We start from the raw sequence: 25,785 nt of genomic DNA on the forward strand, positions 1-25,785 counted from the left end.
TTCTTAAGTAAATTGCTAATTTGAAGTTTATTACTATTAATAATTTAGTAATACAATAGTATATAGGGTAAAAAGTCAAAAATTTAATTAATATAATAAATATAGTTTATTAATAAAATTGTTTCATAGTCTTGAATTAGCCTACACAAAATAAAATCATGCTGCCTATTTGAAAGGAAATCTAAAGATTTCATTGAAAACTTGTGTTCATATAAGGAATTAAGAAATATTTATTTATGTTTAATACTTGGAAAATAGAGTCCTCAATTGTTTATTTTTCCATGTGAAGAAAAAAAAGAATCAAAAGGAATAAAAAAAAAACAAAAACAAAGCTCATGTGTCTTGTCAAACCCGGCCAATAATTAATTTCAAGAGATAGCATTTGCTGAGAACTTTTCAAGAATCCACGTGGAACATTTCATCCATTTATAACCAATATTTACTTGCCACGTCATTAAAAGAGGAAATCTGAAAGGCTGACTAGGACGGAACCAGTGCACCAAATCTCTGTCCAACCATAATAGAATCAAATCAAAAAACAGAACTGTTCAAGGAAATGGAAAGAGGAGGAAAAAGAAAATCTCAAGGCCACATAAACTTGTGGCTGAGAAACAAACTAGAATGCTGACGTGGCATCCATTTCTCGTTTAAACGGATCAAAAACTGAGACACCAAAGTACTTTCAATGCTACATTGCCAACAAAGACGCGAGCCAAAGCGAACAATTCTCTCGCGCGTTTTTCTTCGCCTGTTTGCTTACCCAGAAAGTGAAAAAGAAAATGCAAGAAAATAATAATAGTAATTCTGGTAGTAAGGATTCTGCTATCAAGCTCTTTGGAAAGAAAATACCTTTGAAGTCGGATTCTGATCCTCCGGCTATCTCCTGCGATGAGTTGCCTTCTTGGGAGAGAGTAGAAGAAGGCGAAGCAGAGAAAACAGAGAAGGTACTAATTTACATAGTGTGGTTATATATGTGGAAATTTGGGGATCTAAATACGACCCATTTGTTAGAATCCTGAAACAATTAATGGGTTCGCTTTGCTTTCTTTTTTTGTTAGCTTCTCTGATTTGATTTTCTTTACTTAACATGGTAAGCTGCAAATGACAGTTTTGGTTACTTTTTTTGTAGTTTGACAAAACTTGTACTTTTTTTTAGTTTGATTGGATTTTTACTTTTTCAAGTTGTTTTTAACTTTAAAAGGCTCTTAATTCACTTTCCCAGATTGGGTTTGGGTTTTAGCGTTTGGAAGCTGAGAAAACAAAATAAGAAATTTCTCATCTTGCTCTGTAAACCGAAAATTTGAAACATCGGATTCAAAATCTGAGATTTGGTTAATTTTCTCCCCAAAGCTTCTCTCTACCTAGTTATTTTAACATTTTCGTTTATTTGTTATATTTACTTCTCACTATCGAATTCCAGCCTCTTATCACTGCAAAATTTTCCCTTTCAAGTTAGTTTGAGGTTACTGTTCAAGATTAGAGTTTCTTACAACTGCACAGATTTTATTAGATAAGCAGTAATCCAACTTCAAGTTGCTTGCTTTTTAATTGTCGATTTGATTATGCTTTGAAGTTTTTATTAGTATGCTTGATTTTGTAAATTAAGTTTGACGGTTTAAATTTCATTGATCTCCTTTTAATTACCTCTCCTCTTACCAGAAAGGCAATACAGTAGCAGATTCTATTTCTTGTTTCGTGTGAAATATTGCAAATGTCTCCTATTGGTTTTTAATATCTTCAATTCTTTCCATTTTAATTATTCCCTGATTTGTTTTGTCTTTATGATCATAGGTTTTTGTACATAAGTCTGCATCTTTGTTGCTGAAAATTGACTAATAATGTAGAAATCTCTTTTAAGTTCACAAAGTCTGAACGTAAAGTTTGATATTGTCAATAAAACCTCAACACGGGTATAACAAGAAACAGAGGAATCCCGAGATTATTTTATTCGTTCCCTTTTCTTGTTCTTGCAGAAATTGAAATTAGTAAGCTCAAACATGTAAAGAATTAAAGAAAACTCTGTTAAATTTCAGGATTCTTCAGCAGGAAATGTTAAAGAAACTTCACAAGAAGATGATACAGAAGAGTCTTCTGATCAAGAAACGAATGAGAACCCAAAAACACCCTCAATCAGTGAAGAATCTGCAAAATCAAAGATTTCCGAAACAGAAAAAGAACAAAATGATCCAGCAAACACAACAACACAAGAAAAAGCCCTCAAGAAGCCTGACAAAATACTTCCTTGCCCGCGGTGTAATAGCATGGATACTAAATTTTGTTACTACAACAACTACAATGTCAATCAACCACGCCATTTCTGCAAAGCCTGTCAGAGATACTGGACTGCTGGTGGTACTATGAGGAATGTTCCTGTTGGAGCTGGACGACGCAAGAATAAGCACTCTGCGTCTCATTATCGTCATATAACTATTTCAGAGGCCCTCCAAGCTGCTCGTATTGAAGCTCCTAATGGAACACATAATCCTGCCTTGAAAACTAATGGTAGAGTCCTTAGTTTTGGGTTGGATACACCAATATGTGATTCTATGGCTTCTGTGTTGAATCTTGCTGATCAGAATGTTTTGAATGGTGCGACTCGAAATGGTTTTCATAACTTGGAAGGACAAAAGAAGATTTTAGGTTCTTGTAAAGGTAGAGAAAATGGTGATGATTGTTCTAGTGCCTCTTCTGTTACAGTTTCAAATTCAGTGGAAGAAGGAGGCAAGATTTGTCAACAAGAACATATTATGCAAAACGTTAATGGGTTTGCTTCTCCAATTCAATGCCTGCCTGGTGTTCCATGGCCTTATCCATGGAATTCTGCATTGCCTCCACCTGTTTTTTGCCCTCCAGGATATCCTATGTCATTTTATCCTCCCTTTGGGAATTATGGTTGGAATATCCCGTTATTGTCTCCTCAATCTTCTTCTTCTTCAACAAATCAGAAGGCTCAATCAAGTCCTAATTCGCCTACACTCGGAAAACACTCGAGGGACGGGGACGCACTTAAACAAGATGATTTGGAGAAAGAGGAATCACCAAAGCGTAAAAATGGATGTGTTCTAGTTCCTAAAACTCTAAGAATTGATGACCCAACTGAAGCTGCAAAAAGTTCTATTTGGGCAACACTTGGAATCAAGAATGAAACATACAGTAGTGGAGGCTTGTTTAAGTCCTTCCAGTCGAAGAATAATGAAAAGAACCATGTTAATAAAACCTCCCCAGTATTGCATGCAAACCCTGCTGCCTTGTCTCGATCCATCAACTTCCATGAGAGCTCTTGAAGTGGATCATTTTAATCGCTAGCCTTGTCGCAAACAGAGTAGGCTAACTGACTGAAATGAAGGAGAGGAGTGGATAAATTTCGGGTTTCGGAGGACGTAGGGAAGATTATAGGGTGACTAATTTTGTTCTTGTAACAGTACAAACAGATGCCTCTTGTTTTACTTGGTTTGCTGAGTTGTTGTTCATGTAAATATGGTTATATATGTGATAGTTGGAGATAAATAGTAGATGTAGCAAAAATCTCTACAAGTACTGCAACTAAAGTTTTTTCCTGATGTAACAAAAATCTTCAGAAAATGGGATCTTTTTTCTCCATTTTCCTTTCTGCTGCAACGTAAACAAAGAAATAAGTCTTTTAGTGTCAGCTCTATTTCTTTCTATAAACCTAAGTTGCAGAAAGAAGCATTCACTTCCCCAAAAGTAAGGAGATAAGGAATAGACCCAAGTAATGTTATTTGGAAAAAAATTGAACCTGAAAAGTTTTGCGTAATTTTGAAGATGCCTAGGCAGAAAGGGTTCATTGTAATAGGTGAAATAATGCAAAGGCCGAATAATGGTCTAGTGGGGCTAGAGAGGAGGGGGAGAAAATGACTAATTCAACAAAAAAAAAAAAAAGATTTCAAATTCTGTTTTTTTATGCCCCTATCTTGTGCAGATAAACTTGAGTTTATCACAAAAAGTCAAGTAGCTTTCCATTTCATGTCCACTGGGCACAAAACAAGTTTCACAAAAAGGCAAATGCAAGTGAAATTCCTTGATATTTTCCTTCAATTGTCTTGTTTCATTTACTATTATTTCTCCTGTTAGTGAGAATAGAAACCAGCATAAATTTAATATTCTTGTACTTCAGCAGTATCATATGCTTCATCTTTTTGGGTGGATAACTGGATATCATATGCTTCATCTAATTGCAGATATGATCAAAGGCAGAAAGAAACTCTCGAGTTGATCCCTTTTTATTTTCTTTTCCTAAAATTTCTCAGCAATCATAATTATTAAGTTAATTAGAATATTATGAGGAGATTAGAAAAAGTAAAAGTGACCAATCTGCTAATTGCACTCAGACAAAGAACTATTGTTAAATAGACTCATTAGCTCTGCCAAGTAGTGACTAAAGCACAAGAGGTCCATTAATTGGTTAGAAAATGGATATGACCCAAAAGGAAATTAGTAATTACTTTAAACAACAATTACAAGATACATTAAAATCCAAACAATATGTGTCTCTGGTTGATGTCTAACAAGGAACATCTTACTAGATATTTTGTTGCTAGCAGCAAATTTAGACCACATTCTGTGTATTAAGGTGAGTTGCTATGGGTCCCAAACTGCATATACTTCCATTACTCCTCTCTGGCATCCTCTCTTGCTTTTGCTTTATTTTCCTTTTTGCTCTTTACTTTTCTTTTCTTTTTATGGAGAAAGCAATAGTACATTTCTTTCTGTCCATATGCCTAATTTTTACCTTTTTTTCCAGGGAACTGAAATATTAATGACAGTTAGTTCCAGGCACTTATCATCAAATTCCAGCCATACAACCAATGATAAATTTCCCCATGAAAATTATTATTTGAAGACCATATTAATTTCAATATTTCATTGCCAGCATAAGTAGGACAATAAAAACAATAAAATTCCTAATTGAGGTTTGCTAAATGATACAAGTTGCGTCTTGCATAATCTGTGCATATTATGATTACATCCTTAGAGTGACATTAATAATATCTAAAGTTTTTTAACGATATTAAAATCTTTTCACCCATGTTAGATTTGACGCAAATTGTGCTAAAAATATTTTCCGTTACTAATTCCATCGAACAACAGTAAGCAGGAGGGGACTGTCAAGATTTAAATCTTCAATCTCCTACTCTACAAGACTGATTACTGGATTTCTGAAAACCAAAAAAACTAAAATAAAATAAAATAAAATAAAAAAACTGTCAGGCAAGCCTAAAGGGGATTAAGACATGTCAAACTCAAAAAGTACAAGTGATTATAGTTATTATGACATGAAATGAATAGGTAAGTGAAGGATCATGTGAATTAGATAAAAAAAAAGTTTTAACAAAAAGCAGTTTTAAATTTCAATTTCCCTGAATGCTTGCTTGACTTCAAAGATAATCTTTCAAGTAAGGAGTTTATATAAATTAGCCAACAAGTCCATCTAAGGGAAGAGGGACTAAAAAGCAATCCATATATATATATATTATATATATACACACACAAACAATCAGTTCCTTAAAGGATAAGGATAGGTATAAGCATTGAAATAAAGAATAAAAAACCCAGAAAACGAAATGTTGCGTTTCACATGCACCAGAACAAAACAAGTTTATAAGGTGAAGCTGACTACCATGAACTAAAAATTATAAAAAAAACAATTCATCAAAATCTGGCAAATACCTAACTTTCTTCATTCATTAATTATACCCATAAACAAGCTCAACTACTTCTTATGACACCACGTTGCCTAATACAAACCCCATGTAAGGAATTGGACATTGAAATGCAAATTGCAAAATAAAATGTGAACTGCCTAACTATTAATGTAACATGTCAAAATAGAAATATTATTGTCATCTATGTAATGGTCTAAAATAACAAAATACGTTACACAAAACATTTAAATTTGAGACCTCTTATTTTTCATATTAGTAAAAATATCAATCAAACTACACTCGGTTTACTTTATGATCTATATTTTAATATTTTTTTAATAAATAAAAATAATTAAAAGAACGAAATAAATTCAACCCATTATTAATCTACATGGTGTGTGACTATTTCTTACATAAGAATTCAGTTAAATTCTATCAACAAATTGAATTGAATTGAATTCCTACAAGCTGAGTTTTTCCAAACTGTCTTAATTGGAAATGGCATTAGATCAAAAACCTTGTTTCAACCACTAATTATTAATGTGTTTTCTTGCTATTAATTGGAAACATTTTCCTTTTTTTTTTTTTTTTGTTAATTAGACTCCAATGTAATTTTCTTCCAAGTACTGCTGAAGACTCTTTTAGTGCCTAGTGACTAAGATTATCCTCTTCAAAAAAAAAAAAAAAAAAAAAAAAATTGTTACGAGTGGTCAACTATTTTGACCCATCCTTTGGTAAAAAATAATAATAAAAAAAAATATTTTGACTTCTACATATTTCCACCACTTATATGATACTTGAATGGTCATTAGAACTAACCTACTACACTTCACAAGAAAATATGGCCATTAATCAAAGTTGACTTGGTTAAAGAAAAGCAACTCTTGTTATTGGGTTCTCACAGTCAACTTCCCATTATAAAGTCAGGTATTGAGCTCTAGTGCTTTTTTCTGTTTAATCAAATTAAAATATGTATGCACACTGACGTTAGTTGAGATGGAGTGGTTGAAACTCATTTTTTCTTAATCAAAAATTTCGAATCAAGCTTTAAATATAGAAATTATCACGTTGGTAGAGTCACCCTTATATAAACCCTGTATTATTCAAGCCAAACGTAGTCGAAATCCAATAGGGTTTTTCGAATACAGATGGTTATGGAAAAAAAGAAAAAACTAATAGTATGGATATCAACAAATCTAGCTGGGGATAGATATAGACATTATTTTCAAAGTCACAAACATTTAGCATCACACTTAAGAGTCCATACCATTCATAGCCCTTTGGATTTTGCTTATGTTAACCAGAAGCCTGAAAAGAAAAACGTGTCTCAAGTTATACAAAGTTTCAAACAAAGGAAGGTGCAAGGGTGCCTTTCTATGAGGAAATGCGTATTATTTGTTGATTAATAATGATTATATTTATTGACACGTGTATGGCCTGAAAATGTTAGATTCCAATTAGGATGACCAAAATGAGTTTTGGTTGTCACTTAAAATGTATCTTTTTGTACTAAATTAGAATGAAGTGAGGAAAAAAATTGTTGTTAAGAGGAAAAGTAGGTCAAAGAGAGAAGAGTGGACATCAAGCTTTCCCTTTCCAACAAAAAGAGAGAAAAAGATGCATCAATTTTCTTCTTTCCACTTTCATGGTGGTAATGATAGTGTGCTTCAAAGTTTAACCTTTGTTTGAAAAGAAGAGAAGGAAAATAACGAGGGATTATAAATTTTTCTTTTATAGTTATTTTTTTACCTTTGTGTTTGGATACAGTGAATTGAAAATAACAAAATTTTAGAGAAAAGAAAATGTTATTATTGAAAACTGACAATTATGTCTCACTTAATTAATATGACATTTAATAAAGGGTTAAAGTTTGTCAATTAATTTGGGTAATTTAATAAAAATGAATGAAATTCTCGCTTTCCCTTGGAGAGATTCAAAACATGCGAGTTATAGTGGAAGATAAGTGAAATATTATTTTGTTCAATATTTTTCTCATTTTTTCCAAAGAGAAAAATATCTTTTCTTTTTTTTAGACATTTTCCTTAATTATTTTCCTTCCTTTAAAAAAAAATACTCCTATCCAAACAAAGGGTTAAATAAACGGGCTCTTATTCACTAAATTGCATGTGGCTTAGCTTCTCTGCATAGGGCAATACTTGCTTGGACTGGAGGAGATTGGTGGGTTTCCACATACAAGCAGTACTCACCCACTTGCTTTTGGTCCCCGTCGACTGCGTCCAAGCAAGCATTGCTATTGGGCCAAAACTGATTTTGGGAAAAGCTTAAATAGAGTTTTCATTGGATCCAAGATATGCTCTCCCAATAGGGCCTTTAATGAACCAAGACGAACTGAGCTCTAAAAAGTTCAATGTTTATTACTACTTATTACTAGTGAATGAGCTTGTTAACGAACCTAATAAATGAGTTAGTTTGTGAGCCTTAACAAGCCGAGTTTCCTTAAATTCGAGTTTGACTCATTCATTAAATTAAATCAAGTTCAAGCTTGGTTTGTCTAGAAAACCAACTCGGATGCACCTGAGATTTTATCAAACCATACCTGGAACTGTTCACAAATGGTTTGATTCATTTGACAGCCCTATTTGCATAGCCAGGCCAAAACATAAGGTTGGTTCCTCAAATAAATTGTTTTCTATAGTTTAGTGTACCCTTTTAAGGAGGCTAAATAACATGAAACCCTGGCGTTTCCTCTACAAACAATAAACTCTTTACTACAAGAAGAAATGCCGTGCAGATAACCCGGTTAACATAATCACAGAAGACCATCGAATAAGATCTATGCAGTTTGATACACAGCGTTTAATTGTATGATGAGAGGTACAAATTCTTTTGCTCCATCTTGAAGTCAGTCTGAGAATTAACTATCCAATTTGGTCATTGAATTCTACAACCTTGTGAATCCTGTATACGCCTTACATTGCCATAGGCAGACAATTCAATAAGATCCATGTCACGTCCTGCAGGTCAAATTCTCCGGTCAATTATTTGGCCAAATTCCTTTTCTTTGTGAATTCTTATTGGTTTTTTAAATTCTCAGTACCTGAAACGCGGCAATAGGAACTTCTTTGAATGAGTTCAGCTCTAGATAGCTCCGTTCGGTTTCCCTTTGATCGGTTGACGGTTGCCTGCAGTGTATAAGCCAAAAGGTCAGCGTTCTTAAAGGGATTATCCAATGCCTTGTATAAGTTAGGAAAAGAGAATGTAAGGACTTGTAACATATTAAATGGTAGCATAAAACTGAAAAGATCAAACCAAGTAGATCTAGAAAGAGATGGTGCCTAGAAATCAGATGAAACAGAACGATGGTTATTTTTAACTTTCTGACCTCTTATCAGTATAACAGTCAGGACAAAGGAGTTCTTGCATCATAAGGATGAGAGTACTAATTGGCTTGATCCATAGATTTAAGGTTGGCATTTTTACTTGAGAGTCTGCCTTATGCATGGTAGTCAACTAACAATTAACTTCGGAGAAAACGTTCATTTTGATTTCTAGAGCATGAAGCCTTGAGATAAACTGCTTTGAAAGGAAATATGATTCACTTCCATTAGCTGTCTGGAGGCAGGAAATAGAAAGATACAATAATGCACAAAATCCTTAAGAGACTGCAATGTACTTAACGTGAGCCATTCATAGTGGTGATAGTTGCAAGGCATTAACCAATACTAGGGAAAAGCAGAAGCTCATAAAATTGCTCTGTTCTTTGGACCAATCTTACTAGATTTAAGCAAGAAAATGAACATTACTCACCTCCATATTGCTAGACAGTAAACAAGCAGAAAGAAGCAAATCCAGAAGGAAATGAGTGGTATTCTATCATATAGGAAAGTGAGAACTAAAGCTTTAAAAACTACCCATTGTTTTAGGACAAGCATACTACTATCAAAAATCAAATGTTCTAATTCTCAGGTTATAGGAGGAATTCAAGTTGAAGGCAGAAGGTATTATGAATATCACACCAACTGCTCAATCAAAACCCTTAGTCTGATAGGAAGATGGTGTACATTCCATTCAGATAAGACAGAGAGATGAAAGACAAATCAAGCAAGAAAGACAGACAAAGAAGAACCACATGCCAGTTAAATGTCAAGATCACATATATTAGTAGAAGACAAAGTTCTCACCTGTAAAACCTGACAATTCTCCAGCGTGCTTTTACCCCCCTGCAAAATGAAAATACTTGAATCATTCAAGTGGGAAATATATACAAAAAAATAAAACTAAGTACAAACTAAATCACAAAAATAAATACTCAAACCACAAGACGTTAACAAGAGTTATTTCTTACAGGACCTATGAGTATTACTGGTTACGCAGCACAAATAGCAGTCTCATAACAAGCATCAAAAGACATAATTTTATGCATAGAAAATTTAATCCAGCAAATGATCCAAATGATTCAAAGTAAAAATAATTTGAAAAGACGTACCAACCTAATGTCAAGAGGGACAGAAGCAGTTGCATATATTGGTCGCTTACAGAAACAAAATTTGTAATCAATTCATTAATGAATTCTCAGTCCATACAAAATATTTGGTAACCAAATATTAACATTTAGGGATACTAAGTCTAATCAAGAAGATGAAATAAATCATTTCAACATTACCATATATTTAATTCCTCACCGTAAAACAAATTTTGATGGAAACCAAAAAGTTCCATAAATAATTGCAGACAAACATGCTCTCTTAAAAACACATAAAAACTGTGAATCCGCTTCGTATCTGCCATAATTAGAGAGAAATTATGCAGTAGTCACTAATAAAACTAGGTTGTATAAGATTGCAATAGTAGGTGTTATTCTATCTCCTCCACCCAACAAAAAAAAAAAAAAGAAGGAAAACACTCCTGCTCTTACTTGCATTAACTCACACAAAGAGAGTGAATGGAATTCTTCACTTGCTTTTTGACCTTTTGTATCCTTCTTTTACCATCCTCTCAAGATTTTAAGTAACATTTTCACTAAAGCAATACCTATATGGCAAAAACCTTCTTCCACTAAGAACCATTGCTAAATCAACAGAAGTTCATATAATTTCTTTTTAATTGGGCCCATTGCATACTCCTAATCTCTTCAACAAGACTGAGTTGCAGAGCAAGCACTAGAATTGTTAAGCCAAAAATAAAGGTAACAAACTAGGAAAATTCAATGGCTTCTCAAGTCTGATAATGCTGAACTGACATGAACATGAAAAAGGAAAGATTTTACTTTCACACAAAGTTTAAAAAATAAAAAAAAAGGTCCTACAGCTTCACAGCACTATTACTTGATTCCATTTCTAAATCCCTAAATTCAAATTCAAATGTACTTTTCCTTCATCAGTTTCACTCCATTACAGCAATTTAAAGTTGCTGACAATGCGAAATACCTTTTAATCCTCCTCTCTACCTTATTGCAGGCCTCTATACCATTTCAGGATTTTTTGCAACATCGACCATACCAGATCGTTTTTTTCCTCCACCTACTTCTATCCTATGAAATGGTAAGTATCTTACCTCCAAACGGCATTTTTCATAGCAGTTGCGCTATAGTCATTTGTCATACCTCAAACCCTAAATTTGAGAATTCCATTTACAATGTATCCAATCAACCCATAAATTAGCAAACTTTTCATTCTACAGAAAGGCATAAACCAATCAAGAAATAATTAAATTCATTTTCAACACATCATCGTCGAACAAAACATCAAAACATTCCATTTAAAGGCGGAAATTGGATCCAGGAGTGGGAGCAAAATAACTAACACACTCAAGCCAATCTTATTAATATAGACCATAAAATTCACTCACGAAATCACACAATTAAAACGGACTTATCGGAGTCTCTATATAAAAGAGAAATGGAAACACATTATCAAAATAAAATACCTTGGAGTAAGGCACTATATGGTCATAATCATGACACAAGCAACCGGGACAACCCACAAGCTTTCTAAACACAATGTTACCAATCGGGTCACGGCGCCACCGGTCCGGGTCTCGGCCCTTGACCTTCTCCGCCTTCTCCCAGCATTGCTGTTTTACGCTGTACGGAAAGCTCCTCGGCTCAGGGCTTGAATTCGTGTAATCTTTGGAAATTTGGAGGTCTTCAAACAGAGTAACAGTATCTTGTTCAGTCACGAGCGCGCGGTCGAGGAAGGAGGCCGAAGAAGATTGGCGAGACTTAGGTGGGGATGTATCCGGTTCCGCGGGGAAGGAAGTGGTGGTGGTGATTGTTGTTCTAGAGGGTGTGGGCGGAGAGGATGGACGGTTTCGCCTTCTGGCCTTCTCTCTGCTTGGCCTCATCTTCTCTTTTCTCTAATGATTATTACTTTTAGGCTTGGATTGGATAATATCCTCTACAGCTACAAACAAAATGTTTCACCTTTGGACGTAACTAACTTGAGTGAAAGAAATTTGTATATCGACTTAGTTTAATTTGTTAATTTAATTTAAATAATTACTTATATAACATTGAAAAATACAAAACTTTCTTCAAAGAAAAAACATTTTTTTACCATCAAATTTAATTTTATGAACAGTTATATAATCTCAAGAGAAAGACTCGTAATGTGAAATTTTTTCTTTTCTAATAAAGACATGTTTCTCCAACTTTTTTTCACAGTGGATTTATATGCTCTTGCCTTTTGGGTAGTAAAATATAAAAATTATTTTTCTCTCACACTGAATACGTTTCTTGAATGTCGAATCTGTTTTCTCACCTATGAGAAAAAAAATGCAAAGTCAGTCTTGCTTAATATTTATGCTTTTAGCATTTTGCTTTCTGCAATTTAATTTCTTTTGTTCATTTCTTAGAAGCTGGATATGCTATTCCTACCGTTTTTCTAAATTCTATCCAAATAAAGCCGGAACTTTGGTCCTGCTATTCAGAATTCTTTAATAAGATTTGTACAAATGATTACTAATTATAAATTTAAATTGCAACAACGACGTCGTTGTACTGCAGTAACTTCGCCCATAGATATTCTCATTGTTTTGAACTACAAAATTTCCTGGAACTTTCTCTGAAAATATGTAAACAAGAAAATAAAATACTAGTAACCTATTTATATTCTCTTGGCAATGAAGTTAACGAAGGAATAAAGCAGATTAAACTAATGAAAACGAGTTGTTGGCAAGTTCTTCCGACATTGCCATGTTTCTTCTTCACCATTTCCTCTTCAGTTTTACTCCATTTCTATATATAGCATCCCACAGAAGCTATTCAATTGCACTGACCAAACCCAAAATCTATCTCCCTCTGTTTTAGTCTTCTCATCTATTTTTACCATTTATACAAAAAAAAAAAAAAAAAAAAAAAATGGAATACACTAAATATGAAGATGTATCTGCCGCAGCAGACTCTGTTTCACTAGTTGGTATATTGTTCTTGCTAACAATTCTCGACTTTATAATCACCCTTAAAGATTTCTATTCCGGTTTTTGCCAACTTTCCAATTCCTTCTTGAATGTGTTTTTCTACATAAAGAGGGTTTCTGCTGAAAGCTGGGAGTCATCAAAGAAACATTTCATTGACAGATATATAAAAAATCGTAAGAATTTAAATTATTGTTCTGAGGAATTAGGTAGAGGAGAGGTGGCAATGGTGATGAAGCAGATAGGAACTTGCTATGACCCAGATGGTGATAAGTTAAAGGATAGGTTGGGCTCAAATGACATTACTACTCTTTTTGAAGAAGAGGAGCCAAGCTTTCAAGAAATTAGAGAAGCTTTCTCTATGTTTGATGAAAATAATGATGGGTTTATTGATTCAAAGGAGTTGAGGAAAGTTGTCTGTACATTGTGTTCTGTGGAAGCTACAGAAGAAGAATGTAGAAGGATGATTAGAGCTTATGATGATAATGGAGATGGAGTTATTGATTTTACTGAATTTGTAAAGCTTGTGGCTAAAAGCTTCGATTAGAAAGCAATATAATGGTTTTCTGGTTTTCCTTATGATAGTTTTGTCTAAGGAGCAATCTAACAGTATACGTTAATGTTAAGATTAATTCAAAATAATATTATTAAAAATATTTTGAGATTTCAATTTTATTTAGTGCAGATTTTTTGTATAGAATTTGATATTTTTGTTATTAAGATTAATGATTTTTATGACTTATTTGATTCACTTGTAAGCCTATAAATAGGCATATTCTTTTGTTAATTCAATGAAGTGCAAAGCATTGTTAATCATCTTGTACATTTCTATTTTTCTTTTCAAAATTTCAACATGGTATCAGAGCTTGTCTGTTAAATGGCCACAAACACTATTTCATTTTCTTCCCCTCCAATTTTTGTTGGTGAAAATTATCAACTATGAGCTGTTAAAATGAAAGCTTATTTACAAGCTTATGACTTATGGGAGCATGTTGAAACAGAAAATTCATTGCCATCCAACCCAACTATGGTTCAAATTAAGAATCATAGCGAAGAAAAAGCCAAAAAAATTCAAAGCAAAAATCTGCCTTCATTCTTCTGTTTCGGATATAATTTTCACAAGTATTATGACTTATGAAACAGCAAAGGAGATATGGGACTCATTAAAAAATGAGTATCAAAGCAACGAGCAGACGAAATTGATGCAAGTTTTGAATCTTAAAAGAGAATTTGAGATGCAAAAAATGAAAACATCTGGAGGTGTCAAAGAATATGTTAACAATTTCATGTCCATTGTTAACAAAATTAGATTACTTGGTGAAGAATTTCCTGAAAGAAGGGTGGTTGAAAAAATTCTAATAAGTTTATCCGAAAAATTTGAGTCCAAAATTTCTTCTCTTGAACACACAAAAAATCTTTCTGAAATTTCCGTTGGTGAACTAACTAATGCACTACAAGCTGTGGAGCAACGGAGAGCATTTAGAGAAGATAATACTATAGAGGCTGCTTTTGTTGCCAAGACAACGAACAAATTTTTATCAAAAAGAAGAAAATTTCCACTATGTGGCATATGCAAGAAAGATAATCATAATGAAAATGATTGTTGGCATAAAGGTAAACTTCAATGTTTTAATTGTAAGAAATTTGGTCATATTCAAAAAGATTGCAGGTATAAAAATCAATCAAATTTTGTGTAAGAGGAAGGAACTCTTCTTTGAGTATTGGAGAGAAGTGCTCCAAAATAAAGAAAGTGATGAGAGGTGCATCAATATTTGAAGAGAAGTGCTTCAAAAAAAAAAAAAAAGAACAATTAAAATTCATTTGCTAGTTTGATGAGAAGTGCATCTGTCACGACCCGTTTCCATGGGCCGGACCGGCACTAGGGCCCAGGTAAGCTTAAGGCCCCCGAGGCCCGTAGTAAGCCTAAATTATCCAATATGTCTACCTATCTTTTCCAATTTCATCAAAACAGTAAACCCATATACAAACATCTGGCCCAAACTCAAATAACACATAATGTATAACCAGGGCCTATTCACAATAAATTATAATCACGTTATGGGCTTACTGGTTCACCTGCAGCTAATTACCTAACATTTAATTTATAGTGTAGTGCTAACAATAAGTCCAATATTAATACACAACCCTATAACTGCGGAGTCCAAGAATAATCTGATAACAGAATAATTTATACATCCAAAATTAAATAACAGGAATATAAAGTTTACATTTATAACTCTGCGGAGAAGATTGCAGAGCTCCAGTCGAATCAGCTGCTTCCTAGTACCTGGGAGGTTTGTTGGGGGGGTGAGTTTTGCAACTCAGTGAATAATAATAAATAATACACACCACATACAGTCAAGCAAAATGCACCCTAGTATACTGAATGAACACACAACAGTCAATCATATGACATTACATCAGCACCCACAAACAATATCACCTTCAAATAATCACATCACGTGGAAATTAGTCAGTGGCGTCACCTAAACCCCCGACGAGCCGTCCTCTCAAACAGCCCATCCTCTCAAACATGTGCACCCGGGGAGCCAATCCCCCATATCTGGCCGACCGGTCTAATCCTCACTTGACCAGTCCTCTCAATATTTTATTTTACATTCACTCTTTTCTTTTCCATCTCATCAACATCATTTCATCAATTCATCAGGTGCACACGGGGGCGCCGATCTCCCATTTACCCGGCCGACGGTCCAATTTCATCAATTCATCAGGATCCATATTTATCGACCGTCCTCACAAACCCAGGGTGACCCACTTCATCCTAACTCCACACAAACAGAGCACAGTATATACACAGCACAAATAATCAAACAATTCATTTATCATAATACACCAATTTCATCCAAATGCACAATTATGCATAAGTATAATTATAGTGATCATAACATAATATATTTGAGAAAATACAATATGTAAATATATAAAAATGTAATGTTATGCAAATGCAGTGTTGACATGCATTATTTATTATTACTCACAGTGATGGAGAGCGAAGTTCTAGCTTTGATTCTGTCCTGGAGGAGCACTAGATGGACCCGGGCGATCTACGCAAAGTTAGAACGACACAAAAGAAAATAATTCTATCAGACAATATTTCTTTACCACTCTAAAATTTTTATTTTATATTCTAACTCTTCTACGTAATTTAATCTCGAGATTTAATTTATTTTTTATAATAAATTTATTTTTCTACCGAACACTATTTTCTTTATTTTCTTTTGACTTCTATTTTATTTCCTACCGAAATTTATTTTATTTATTTATTTTTTTTTTATACCGAATTTATTTTATTTTTCTACCGAAATTTCGGCAGCACCTCCCCTAAAAATTGGACTATCTACCTGTTAAAATATCAACAATTTCACAAATATTCAATCCATACGGCCCATCCGTCGGGCAATTAATCAAACAACAGTTTCCCATCCTCCTTAATCTCAACATCACCACACAATCCAATTTATACATTACAATAACATTATATCTAAGCTACCTTAATTAAATCAACAATAAAATTATAAAGCTATTAACTACTCACATTTACCAAATTGAATTAACTACAAATAATAAGATTAATTTCATTATCTAACATTTCTAACATTAACTTAGCTAGATTAATTAATTACAAATAATAAAATTAATTTCATTATCTAATATTAATATCTAATACTAATTTAATTAACTAATATTTCATTATCTAAATAACATTAACATTAACACAATTAATGTTAATTAATTAACTACTAATAACATTAACTAAATAACATTAACTAAATTAACGTTAATTAATTAATTATTGCTAGATCGAAAATTCTTACGCGTGTCGGGTTAAAAAGCAGTAACTGCCAGTGGTCGAACTCGACTGGCAGTGGCGGAGAGAGGTGGAGACGACCGATCGGCGTGCTGGAAAGACGGCAGAGCTGCTGTGACGCCGGCGGAGGCCCGATCTGTAGTGGCAGCGACGGCTTGACAAGGCTGTGCTGCTGCTGTAGGCGCGACAGAGGAACAGCAACGCGATCTGGCCGAGGAGACGAGGAGCTGCTGCGTTGCCGAGCTGCAGTAGGGGCGGTGGCCGAGTGGCAGTGGCGCGCGGCTCTGCTGCGTTGCCTCTGTCTCGCCAAGAACGCAGGCACAAGGAAAGAAAAAGAAAGAAAAAGGAAGAAAGGAAAGAAGAAGAAGGAGAAGAAGAAGAAGAAGGAGAAGAAAAAGAAGAAGAAGAGGGAGGAGTGGCGGTGGCGCTGTGGTGACAGTGGCGATGGAGTGGAGGTGCGCTGGTGAGGGGGAGTGAGTTTAGCGTTGGAGATAAAAGAAAAAGAGAATTTTCTAGATGGTTTGGGTCGAACCGGTTCGATTCGGTTCGATTCGGCCCAAATCATCGATTTTTAACTGGTTTTCAAATTTTTCAATCGGTTTTTGGTTCGGTTTCTCATAGTAGTTGCACTAAAATATTAATATTAATTTCCAGGCTGTCGGTTCATTAAATTTAATTGGAAAAATTTTGAAAATAAAAATTCGGGTTATTTCAGTCTCCCCCCCTTAAAAAAAATTCGTCCTCGAATTTTGAAAATAACAAGAAACTAGGATGAAACAATTGTTTACGACAATGGTGGCTGTACTTCTCACATAATGCTGTTGAGCAGATAGAAGGATGAATCAAGAAGATGAGATAAATATTTTTAAGTTCGTTAGTCAGACCAGTAGAATTAATTTTTATTAAATTATGAAGACAAACCAATGGGAAGAAAATTCAATTTATAGGGAGGGTAGGATGATTATGAGATGAATCTAGCCCCAAAGTTACCTACCTTATTACCATAGTTAATTTAAACTTGAGTTGTACTATATCTATAAGTCGTCAAGTCAAGTAAGTACAGATTCGACACTAGTATTCACCTTTACACGTAAGAATTTTAATCACTTATAACCTCTGCTTAAGTAAGGGTTATTAATCTCATTAGCTCTAAATCATGTGTCCTTACATTGATGTATCGTCATTTATTCTCTCACTAGCTATCATAGGCAAAGATCATCGCTCCATAAGAAACTCATACACAAACCAAGTATTTAACCTTACTTATATAAGAATCCGCATATTCAATCAAATTTACTACTATCTCAATTTGGACTCCTTATTTTAAAATTCAAAACCTACATGCTGACTCATCCATTTTCCATCAACTCCAATTCCATATATTTGCCCTCATAATCATTGACGTTGTTCATAATTAAGTAAGATGATTGCTGCCAATTCAAGAAAGTTTTCGATTCTTATCAAATTCTGCTATTAAGTACTATTTGATCATTTCCAATTAAAGAGAACAAATTCTTGCCACTACTACAAGCTTATTTCAAACAAAATCATGACATTTCTCTAGCTAAGTAAGAGATCAAGAATGTTAAACCCATAATTCAACTCCTGATTAGACTATGTCCTTTGTCTTATGTTTATTCTTAATCTCATGAATGCCTATGAATATTCAGATAATAATATCATTGAGTTATTCCTTTTCTCCAAGTCTATCATCTCCAAGATTTGTACAATTTATACCTTATACGATCTAAGAATATCCTCAACCTTAATTATGTTCTCTCTACGTTCTTTACCCTAAACAAGGTTAACAACTTATTGAATCCTTCAACATCAGAGTTACAATGTACCAGTTCTCGAATGGACCTAACTATTTAAATCTTCCCTTAAACAATAAGATAAGTCGCAAACTGCCATTTATAACACAATTCTATTCATTCAATCATAATTTCTCTCAATTGCTAAGGAATTCGGAATAACTTTACATTGACTCCACATTATGCATTAATAATTTTCGCTCTAAATGGTACCTCAATCAAACCATGAGCAATTTAAATTGATTAATGATCTAATCGACATCCATGAGTTGGCATTCCAATATAATTAAAATATAATCTCAAACCATCCCGTAATCACATCCAACAGTTCTATAGTTTATCTTTTCAGTCTTCAAATACTAGCATGTATTCTCCTCACCAAAGTTGTTAAAACTATCTCAAGTTCACTTGTTTATTCTTGCACAAATTTTCAATATCCAAAATAAATAGTAAATTAAAACCCAGCTAGCTTACTAATAAATGAAAATACTCTAATTACCTTTACGTTCTACTAAGGACATAAATATAATTTTCCTTCTTTATCCAATAAAACAAGTAACTTGCAAAAGTTGCACTAATTAATAGAATTTCCTTATTTTAATTGCTTTACGTCAAGAGATTAAATTTATTCACATTCGTTGTCATCTCAAGCTAAGCCCCCATGATCTTTTATCAACTCTTATTCCCAATCATTACTATTTCCCAACTAGATGCTATCAAATTACATAAGTCAAAATTTTCTTATCTCTCTCTCCAGTAGAAAGTCTATCTTTCTGAATATAAGTACTAAGTTCTTAATTATATCACACATGGATCCATAACTCTTTCATGACTGTAAACCACAATTTTTCTACACTCATGAAATCCCAAAATATAGAGGTCTTTATCTTAAATCCGCTGATGTATCATTATTTTTATTTTCGTCGAATCTTGTTACCCATAATCCCTAATTTATTAAACCTCTAATTACTGACTATCCTCATTTAACTCACATTAATTCATACTCTTCACGTTTCTACAATTGATTCTTTTCTTAATATCCATACAATAACAGGACTAGATCCATCCTTACTTATCTAATTTACTAGTATTATATCAATTAAATAATTGGACAATTATCTCTCCATGTCCGATGTCATTCACCAATACTCTTAATCATCATAGCCCAATATTTACATAACGTAAGTACCTTAATTCCCTTATGGAGTCCTCAGATCATAGAATCTCCCATTAAACAAAATCATTGATTGTAATTCACATACCATCGAGTGTGCAACAATTATTTTAAATATCAAAAGCTAAATACCATTAGATTTAATTCTTACTTGTACCATATTAAACCATAAGATGCCACAATCCACACAATATCCATTACTAAATGCATACAGAGTAGAGTAATTTGTCTCTTACTACGGATCACAATTTACGTTTCTTATAACCACAATAATTTATATGATTCCCTATATTCATACACTTGAAAAGGAATAGTTGATGAATGCTACAATACACTTTACTCCACCAAGCAGTAATTACTTCTCATAATTAAAAATCACTTGGTATAATAATTCCACCAATATTATTCTTTATGAAAAATACTCATCTCCAATTATTATAGCAAATCACACCAAATCCTTCAATATTTAAATCTTATAAAAAATCAGTTATGTACTTATACTAATTAATGTAATTATTCCATCCAGAAAATATTTACCCCAATAACTATAATAAATTCCACCAACCAACATCATGTAAATGTCACCAAATACATATATTAATTCAAGGCACCAATTAAATATATTCTAATGTCCTCAAATCCGAATCGTTTAGTTCTCTTATTAAATAAAACTAGCAACTAATTCTCAATTCTGCAGGCACACATATACACGCACTCATGCATCTTCTTCTTTTTTTTTTTTTTTTTTTTTATATGTATTCTACATTCAACACATATTAAATAAAATAGTACACTTACAGTATTTGACTTCAATTTATTATTCATATGCAACTTATCTTCTTACATACTTAAATTATATATGACTATTATTTATTCCATAGAAGGATTTTTGTTTAAACCGTCTCCTAGCATCATTAACTAAATCACATCTCTAACGAACAAGGATGCAAATTTTAATCATTAAACAACTTGACTTTAGTCTGGTTGCGAACAACGCTGAAGGGAAAAGCAAGGAGGACAATGTCAAGACATAACAGGAATTACTCCGCAGTTACATCTAAACTTATAAACTTATGCTCTGATACCACCTTTGTCACGACCCGTTTCCATGGGCCGGACCGGCACTAGGGCCCAGGTAAGCTTAAGGCCCCCGAGGCCCGTAGTAAGCCTAAATTATCCAATATGTCTACCTATCTTTTCCAATTTCATCAAAACAGTAAACCCATATACAAACATCTGGCCCAAACTCAAATAACACATAATGTATAACCAGGGCCTATTCACAATAAATTATAATCACGTTATGGGCTTACTGGTTCACCTGCAGCTAATTACCTAACATTTAATTTATAGTGTAGTGCTAACAATAAGTCCAATATTAATACACAACCCTATAACTGCGGAGTCCAAGAATAATCTGATAACAGAATAATTTATACATCCAAAATTAAATAACAGGAATATAAAGTTTACATTTATAACTCTGCGGAGAAGATTGCAGAGCTCCAGTCGAATCAGCTGCTTCCTAGTACCTGGGAGGTTTGTTGGGGGGGTGAGTTTTGCAACTCAGTGAATAATAATAAATAATACACACCACATACAGTCAAGCAAAATGCACCCTAGTATACTGAATGAACACACAACAGTCAATCATATGACATTACATCAGCACCCACAAACAATATCACCTTCAAATAATCACATCACGTGGAAATTAGTCAGTGGCGTCACCTAAACCCCCGACGAGCCGTCCTCTCAAACAGCCCATCCTCTCAAACATGTGCACCCGGGGAGCCAATCCCCCATATCTGGCCGACCGGTCTAATCCTCACTTGACCAGTCCTCTCAATATTTTATTTTACATTCACTCTTTTCTTTTCCATCTCATCAACATCATTTCATCAATTCATCAGGTGCACACGGGGGCGCCGATCTCCCATTTACCCGGCCGACGGTCCAATTTCATCAATTCATCAGGATCCATATTTATCGACCGTCCTCACAAACCCAGGGTGACCCACTTCATCCTAACTCCACACAAACAGAGCACAGTATATACACAGCACAAATAATCAAACAATTCATTTATCATAATACACCAATTTCATCCAAATGCACAATTATGCATAAGTATAATTATAGTGATCATAACATAATATATTTGAGAAAATACAATATGTAAATATATAAAAATGTAATGTTATGCAAATGCAGTGTTGACATGCATTATTTATTATTACTCACAGTGATGGAGAGCGAAGTTCTAGCTTTGATTCTGTCCTGGAGGAGCACTAGATGGACCCGGGCGATCTACGCAAAGTTAGAACGACACAAAAGAAAATAATTCTATCAGACAATATTTCTTTACCACTCTAAAATTTTTATTTTATATTCTAACTCTTCTACGTAATTTAATCTCGAGATTTAATTTATTTTCTATAATAAATTTATTTTTCTACCGAACACTATTTTCTTTATTTTCTTTTGACTTCTATTTTATTTCCTACCGAAATTTATTTTATTTATTTATTTTTTTTTTATACCGAATTTATTTTATTTTTCTACCGAAATTTCGGCAGCATCTCCCCTAAAAATTGGACTATCTACCTGTTAAAATATCAACAATTTCACAAATATTCAATCCATACGGCCCATCCGTCGGGCAATTAATCAAACAACAGTTTCCCATCCTCCTTAATCTCAACATCACCACACAATCCAATTTATACATTACAATAACATTATATCTAAGCTACCTTAATTAAATCAACAATAAAATTATAAAGCTATTAACTACTCACATTTACCAAATTGAATTAACTACAAATAATAAGATTAATTTCATTATCTAACATTTCTAACATTAACTTAGCTAGATTAATTAATTACAAATAATAAAATTAATTTCATTATCTAATATTAATATCTAATACTAATTTAATTAACTAATATTTCATTATCTAAATAACATTAACATTAACACAATTAATGTTAATTAATTAACTACTAATAACATTAACTAAATAACATTAACTAAATTAACGTTAATTAATTAATTATTGCTAGATCGAAAATTCTTACGCGTGTCGGGTTAAAAAGCAGTAACTGCCGGTGGTCGAACTCGACTGGCAGTGGCGGAGAGAGGTGGAGACGACCGATCGGCGTGCTGGAAAGACGGCAGAGCTGCTGTGACGCCGGCGGAGGCCCGATCTGTAGTGGCAGCGACGGCTTGACAAGGCTGTGCTGCTGCTGTAGGCGCGACAGAGGAACAGCAACGCGATCTGGCCGAGGAGACGAGGAGCTGCTGCGTTGCCGAGCTGCAGTAGGGGCGGTGGCCGAGTGGCAGTGGCGCGCGGCTCTGCTGCGTTGCCTCTGTCTCGCCAAGAACGCAGGCACAAGGAAAGAAAAAGAAAGAAAAAGGAAGAAAGGAAAGAAGAAGAAGGAGAAGAAGAAGAAGAAGGAGAAGAAAAAGAAGAAGAAGAGGGAGGAGTGGCGGTGGCGCTGTGGTGACAGTGGCGATGGAGTGGAGGTGCGCTGGTGAGGGGGAGTGAGTTTAGCGTTGGAGATAAAAGAAAAAGAGAATTTTCTAGATGGTTTGGGTCGAACCGGTTCGATTCGGTTCGATTCGGCCCAAATCATCGATTTTTAACTGGTTTTCAAATTTTTCAATCGGTTTTTGGTTCGGTTTCTCATAGTAGTTGCACTAAAATATTAATATTAATTTCCAGGCTGTCGGTTCATTAAATTTAATTGGAAAAATTTTGAAAATAAAAATTCGGGTTATTTCAGCATCAATATTTGATGAGAAGTGCATCAAAATGATGAGTTAGAGAGAGGTGCTTCAGCAAAATTAATTGAAGAGAGGTGCTTCAAATGCTAGATTAAAAATTTTTAATTGTTAATTACTATAATAAAAAAATATTATGTTTGAATTAAGAGAGAATGTTAAGATTAATTCAAAATAATATTACTAAAAATATTTTGAGATTTCAATTTTATTTAGTACAGATTTTCTGCATAGAATTTGATATTTTTGTTATTAAGATTAATGATTTTTAGGAGTATTTTTAGGTCTTATTTAATTCACTTATAAGCCTATAAATAAACACATTCTTTTGTTAATTCAATAAAGTGCAAAGCATTGTGAATCATCCTGTGCATTTTCATTTTTCCTTCCCAAAAAAATTTAACAGTTAATATATACATACACATGGATTGATTCATTTCTTTGAAGGCAGAGGAATTGCTTTGCTTACGTTTATGATTAAAAATACCTTCATTTAAAAAAAAATATGGTTTGTAACTAATTTGGTGGATATTTAAAATTAAGATTTTAAATATTCAACCTTCAAACTTTAAAATTTAATTCTTGCGCTCTAATTAAAATCAATTTAGTTGTATCTCCTATAATAGGTGCTCGTACCATTAATTAAATTTTTTTATTAATTCATTTAAATTAAATATTAGCAAATCAAAATGCAACATACCATGCACCATTAATTGATATGGAGTTTATTCAATTTCATAAAATAAAATACATTTTTACAAAAATATAAATTTAGTCATTGAGCAGTTGTAATTTGGTAATAAGGCATAGTAGATTCAACACTTGAGGTTTACAATCTTGAAAAGATTTAGAAAAGAGAATTAAAATTTATATAAAAGCAATTTTCTTCCAAAAATAAACCTTAAGGCTCAAACAATCTTTTTTCGTCTGGTAAAATCAGAAACTGTAATTCAAACTTTTATTCTTAACCTTAAGAGGATTGATTTATTTTGCTTACCACCTTGTTGGTAAACTAAAATGAATATATATCTTAATAAAAATTCTTTAAAATAAAAAAAGAACATCCAAACCCTTCCATTCTCTTTTGCTCTGCAAAAACAAAAGAGAGTCGAAGGCCAAGTCTTAAAGACCACACACCAAACTCCGATGACAGAATAGGCCAACTACCAAAGTAAACTAGCTTAAGCAAACCCAACCTAAAAGATTTTCCAGAGATTTTGCTATATTCTTACAGAGGTATATCCCATTGATACTGATCCCTCTCTAAGATTCATCACTTAGTAATTGGATCACCTGCTGCAATATATCATCTCTAATAGTTCGCTTGACTCCATTAAAGCTTGTCAAGACAGGTTGTAAAAAAGGAACCATTTCTGGAAAAAAAAAAATGTAAGCTTCTTTCAAGGATTTTGTATGGACAAAATTAGCTGAAGACAAGCAGAGTGCAAGGCAAAAATTCAAAAGCAGAGGTAAAAATTTACTAAACATAAACAGAAATATTCCTGCTCTGAATCCTTATCTTTTACAAGTGCATATTGGAATGTTTGTCCAACATGCCATCTGAGAATTTTATATGTTTCGCTTAAGATAAGTTGCAGTAATCTCTACCAAGTTCAATTAAAGAAGAATTAAATCTATTTTCTCATACAAAGTGACCAATTACTGCTTATTGCTATTTCAGTGAAGTTTATTCAATAGAATTGGCTCAAATCTCTCTCCAAGCCATCCAGGAAACTTTAAAGAATAGATTATCATCTAACAAAAAGAACAGATTCAACCAAAAACTAAATCACCACAACAGAACTGCACTAGTAATGACCTGGAGATCTATAATCTAAAAGGGACATCCCTGTATCTAACAATCTATGCTGCTAAAGACTGCCCTAGAGATTTACCAACTCTGCAAAACCTTGCCAAAATCCAATCAATACATGAAAAAGAATTAAATAGAACAGCTCTTACATTTAAATCTAGCAGAAAATAGACATCCAAGAGCCAACTAAAACAAAAGCAGACAAACAGTTAAACAGCCAAAAAGCTATATAATATACGAGAATTGGATCTAGAGAAAGTAACAATCTTCTTTTTTTTTTTTCAACCTGAAACAAATAGATTCTGCCATAGCAGCAAAGGGAAAAAATCTC

General features: G+C 33.5%; 3 protein-coding genes and 2 long non-coding RNA genes across 6 annotated transcripts; 2 read left to right on the forward strand and 3 right to left on the reverse strand.

The window, feature by feature from the left end:
* The first annotated feature begins 678 nt into the window (after positions 1-678).
* On the forward strand, positions 679-3,568 carry CDF3 (cycling DOF factor 3). Its single transcript, NM_001308733.1, is given in 2 exon segments — positions 679-944; positions 2,034-3,568. Coding segments are annotated over 2 exon segments (1,416 nt in total). The 5' UTR covers positions 679-779; the 3' UTR covers positions 3,285-3,568.
* A 4,659-nt stretch (positions 3,569-8,227) lies between these two features.
* LOC105640547 (HNH endonuclease) lies at positions 8,228-12,042 on the reverse strand. 2 transcript variants are annotated; one of them, XR_016318595.1, is made up of 5 exons: positions 11,550-12,042; positions 9,806-9,844; positions 9,007-9,197; positions 8,722-8,806; positions 8,621-8,638 (listed from the first exon to the last, which is right to left on the reverse strand). XR_016318595.1 is itself a non-coding variant. In XM_012224889.4 (4 exons), exons 1-4 carry the CDS (start codon positions 11,964-11,966, stop codon positions 8,556-8,558), a joined length of 624 nt encoding a protein of 207 aa, XP_012080279.1. In that variant the 5' UTR covers positions 11,967-12,034; the 3' UTR covers positions 8,228-8,555. The 2 variants fall into 2 exon arrangements, 1 of the variants encoding a protein (XP_012080279.1); XM_012224889.4 differs by lacking the exon at positions 9,007-9,197 and having other exon boundaries at positions 8,228-8,638; positions 11,550-12,034.
* A 751-nt stretch (positions 12,043-12,793) lies between these two features.
* Positions 12,794-13,707, forward strand: LOC105640767 (Calcium-binding EF-hand family protein). Its single transcript, XM_012225161.4, has one exon. It carries the CDS (start codon positions 12,982-12,984, stop codon positions 13,582-13,584), a length of 603 nt encoding a protein of 200 aa, XP_012080551.1. The 5' UTR covers positions 12,794-12,981; the 3' UTR covers positions 13,585-13,707.
* A 1,364-nt stretch (positions 13,708-15,071) lies between these two features.
* Positions 15,072-17,595, reverse strand: LOC149492977 (uncharacterized). The gene is made up of 3 exons (XR_016322798.1): positions 16,874-17,595; positions 16,037-16,102; positions 15,072-15,324 (listed from the first exon to the last, which is right to left on the reverse strand). It is a non-coding gene; the product is annotated as an uncharacterized LOC149492977 (long non-coding RNA).
* A 3,538-nt stretch (positions 17,596-21,133) lies between these two features.
* Positions 21,134-23,630, reverse strand: LOC149492978 (uncharacterized). The gene is made up of 3 exons (XR_016322811.1): positions 22,936-23,630; positions 22,099-22,164; positions 21,134-21,386 (listed from the first exon to the last, which is right to left on the reverse strand). It is a non-coding gene; the product is annotated as an uncharacterized LOC149492978 (long non-coding RNA).
* Between the last annotated feature and the right edge of the window lie 2,155 nt (positions 23,631-25,785).

Source organism: Jatropha curcas, chromosome 10 (genome assembly GCF_041381405.1).
Source record: "Jatropha curcas cultivar XTBG-Jc1 chromosome 10, XTBG_Jcur_1.0, whole genome shotgun sequence".
NCBI classification, from domain to species: domain Eukaryota; kingdom Viridiplantae; phylum Streptophyta; class Magnoliopsida; order Malpighiales; family Euphorbiaceae; genus Jatropha; species Jatropha curcas.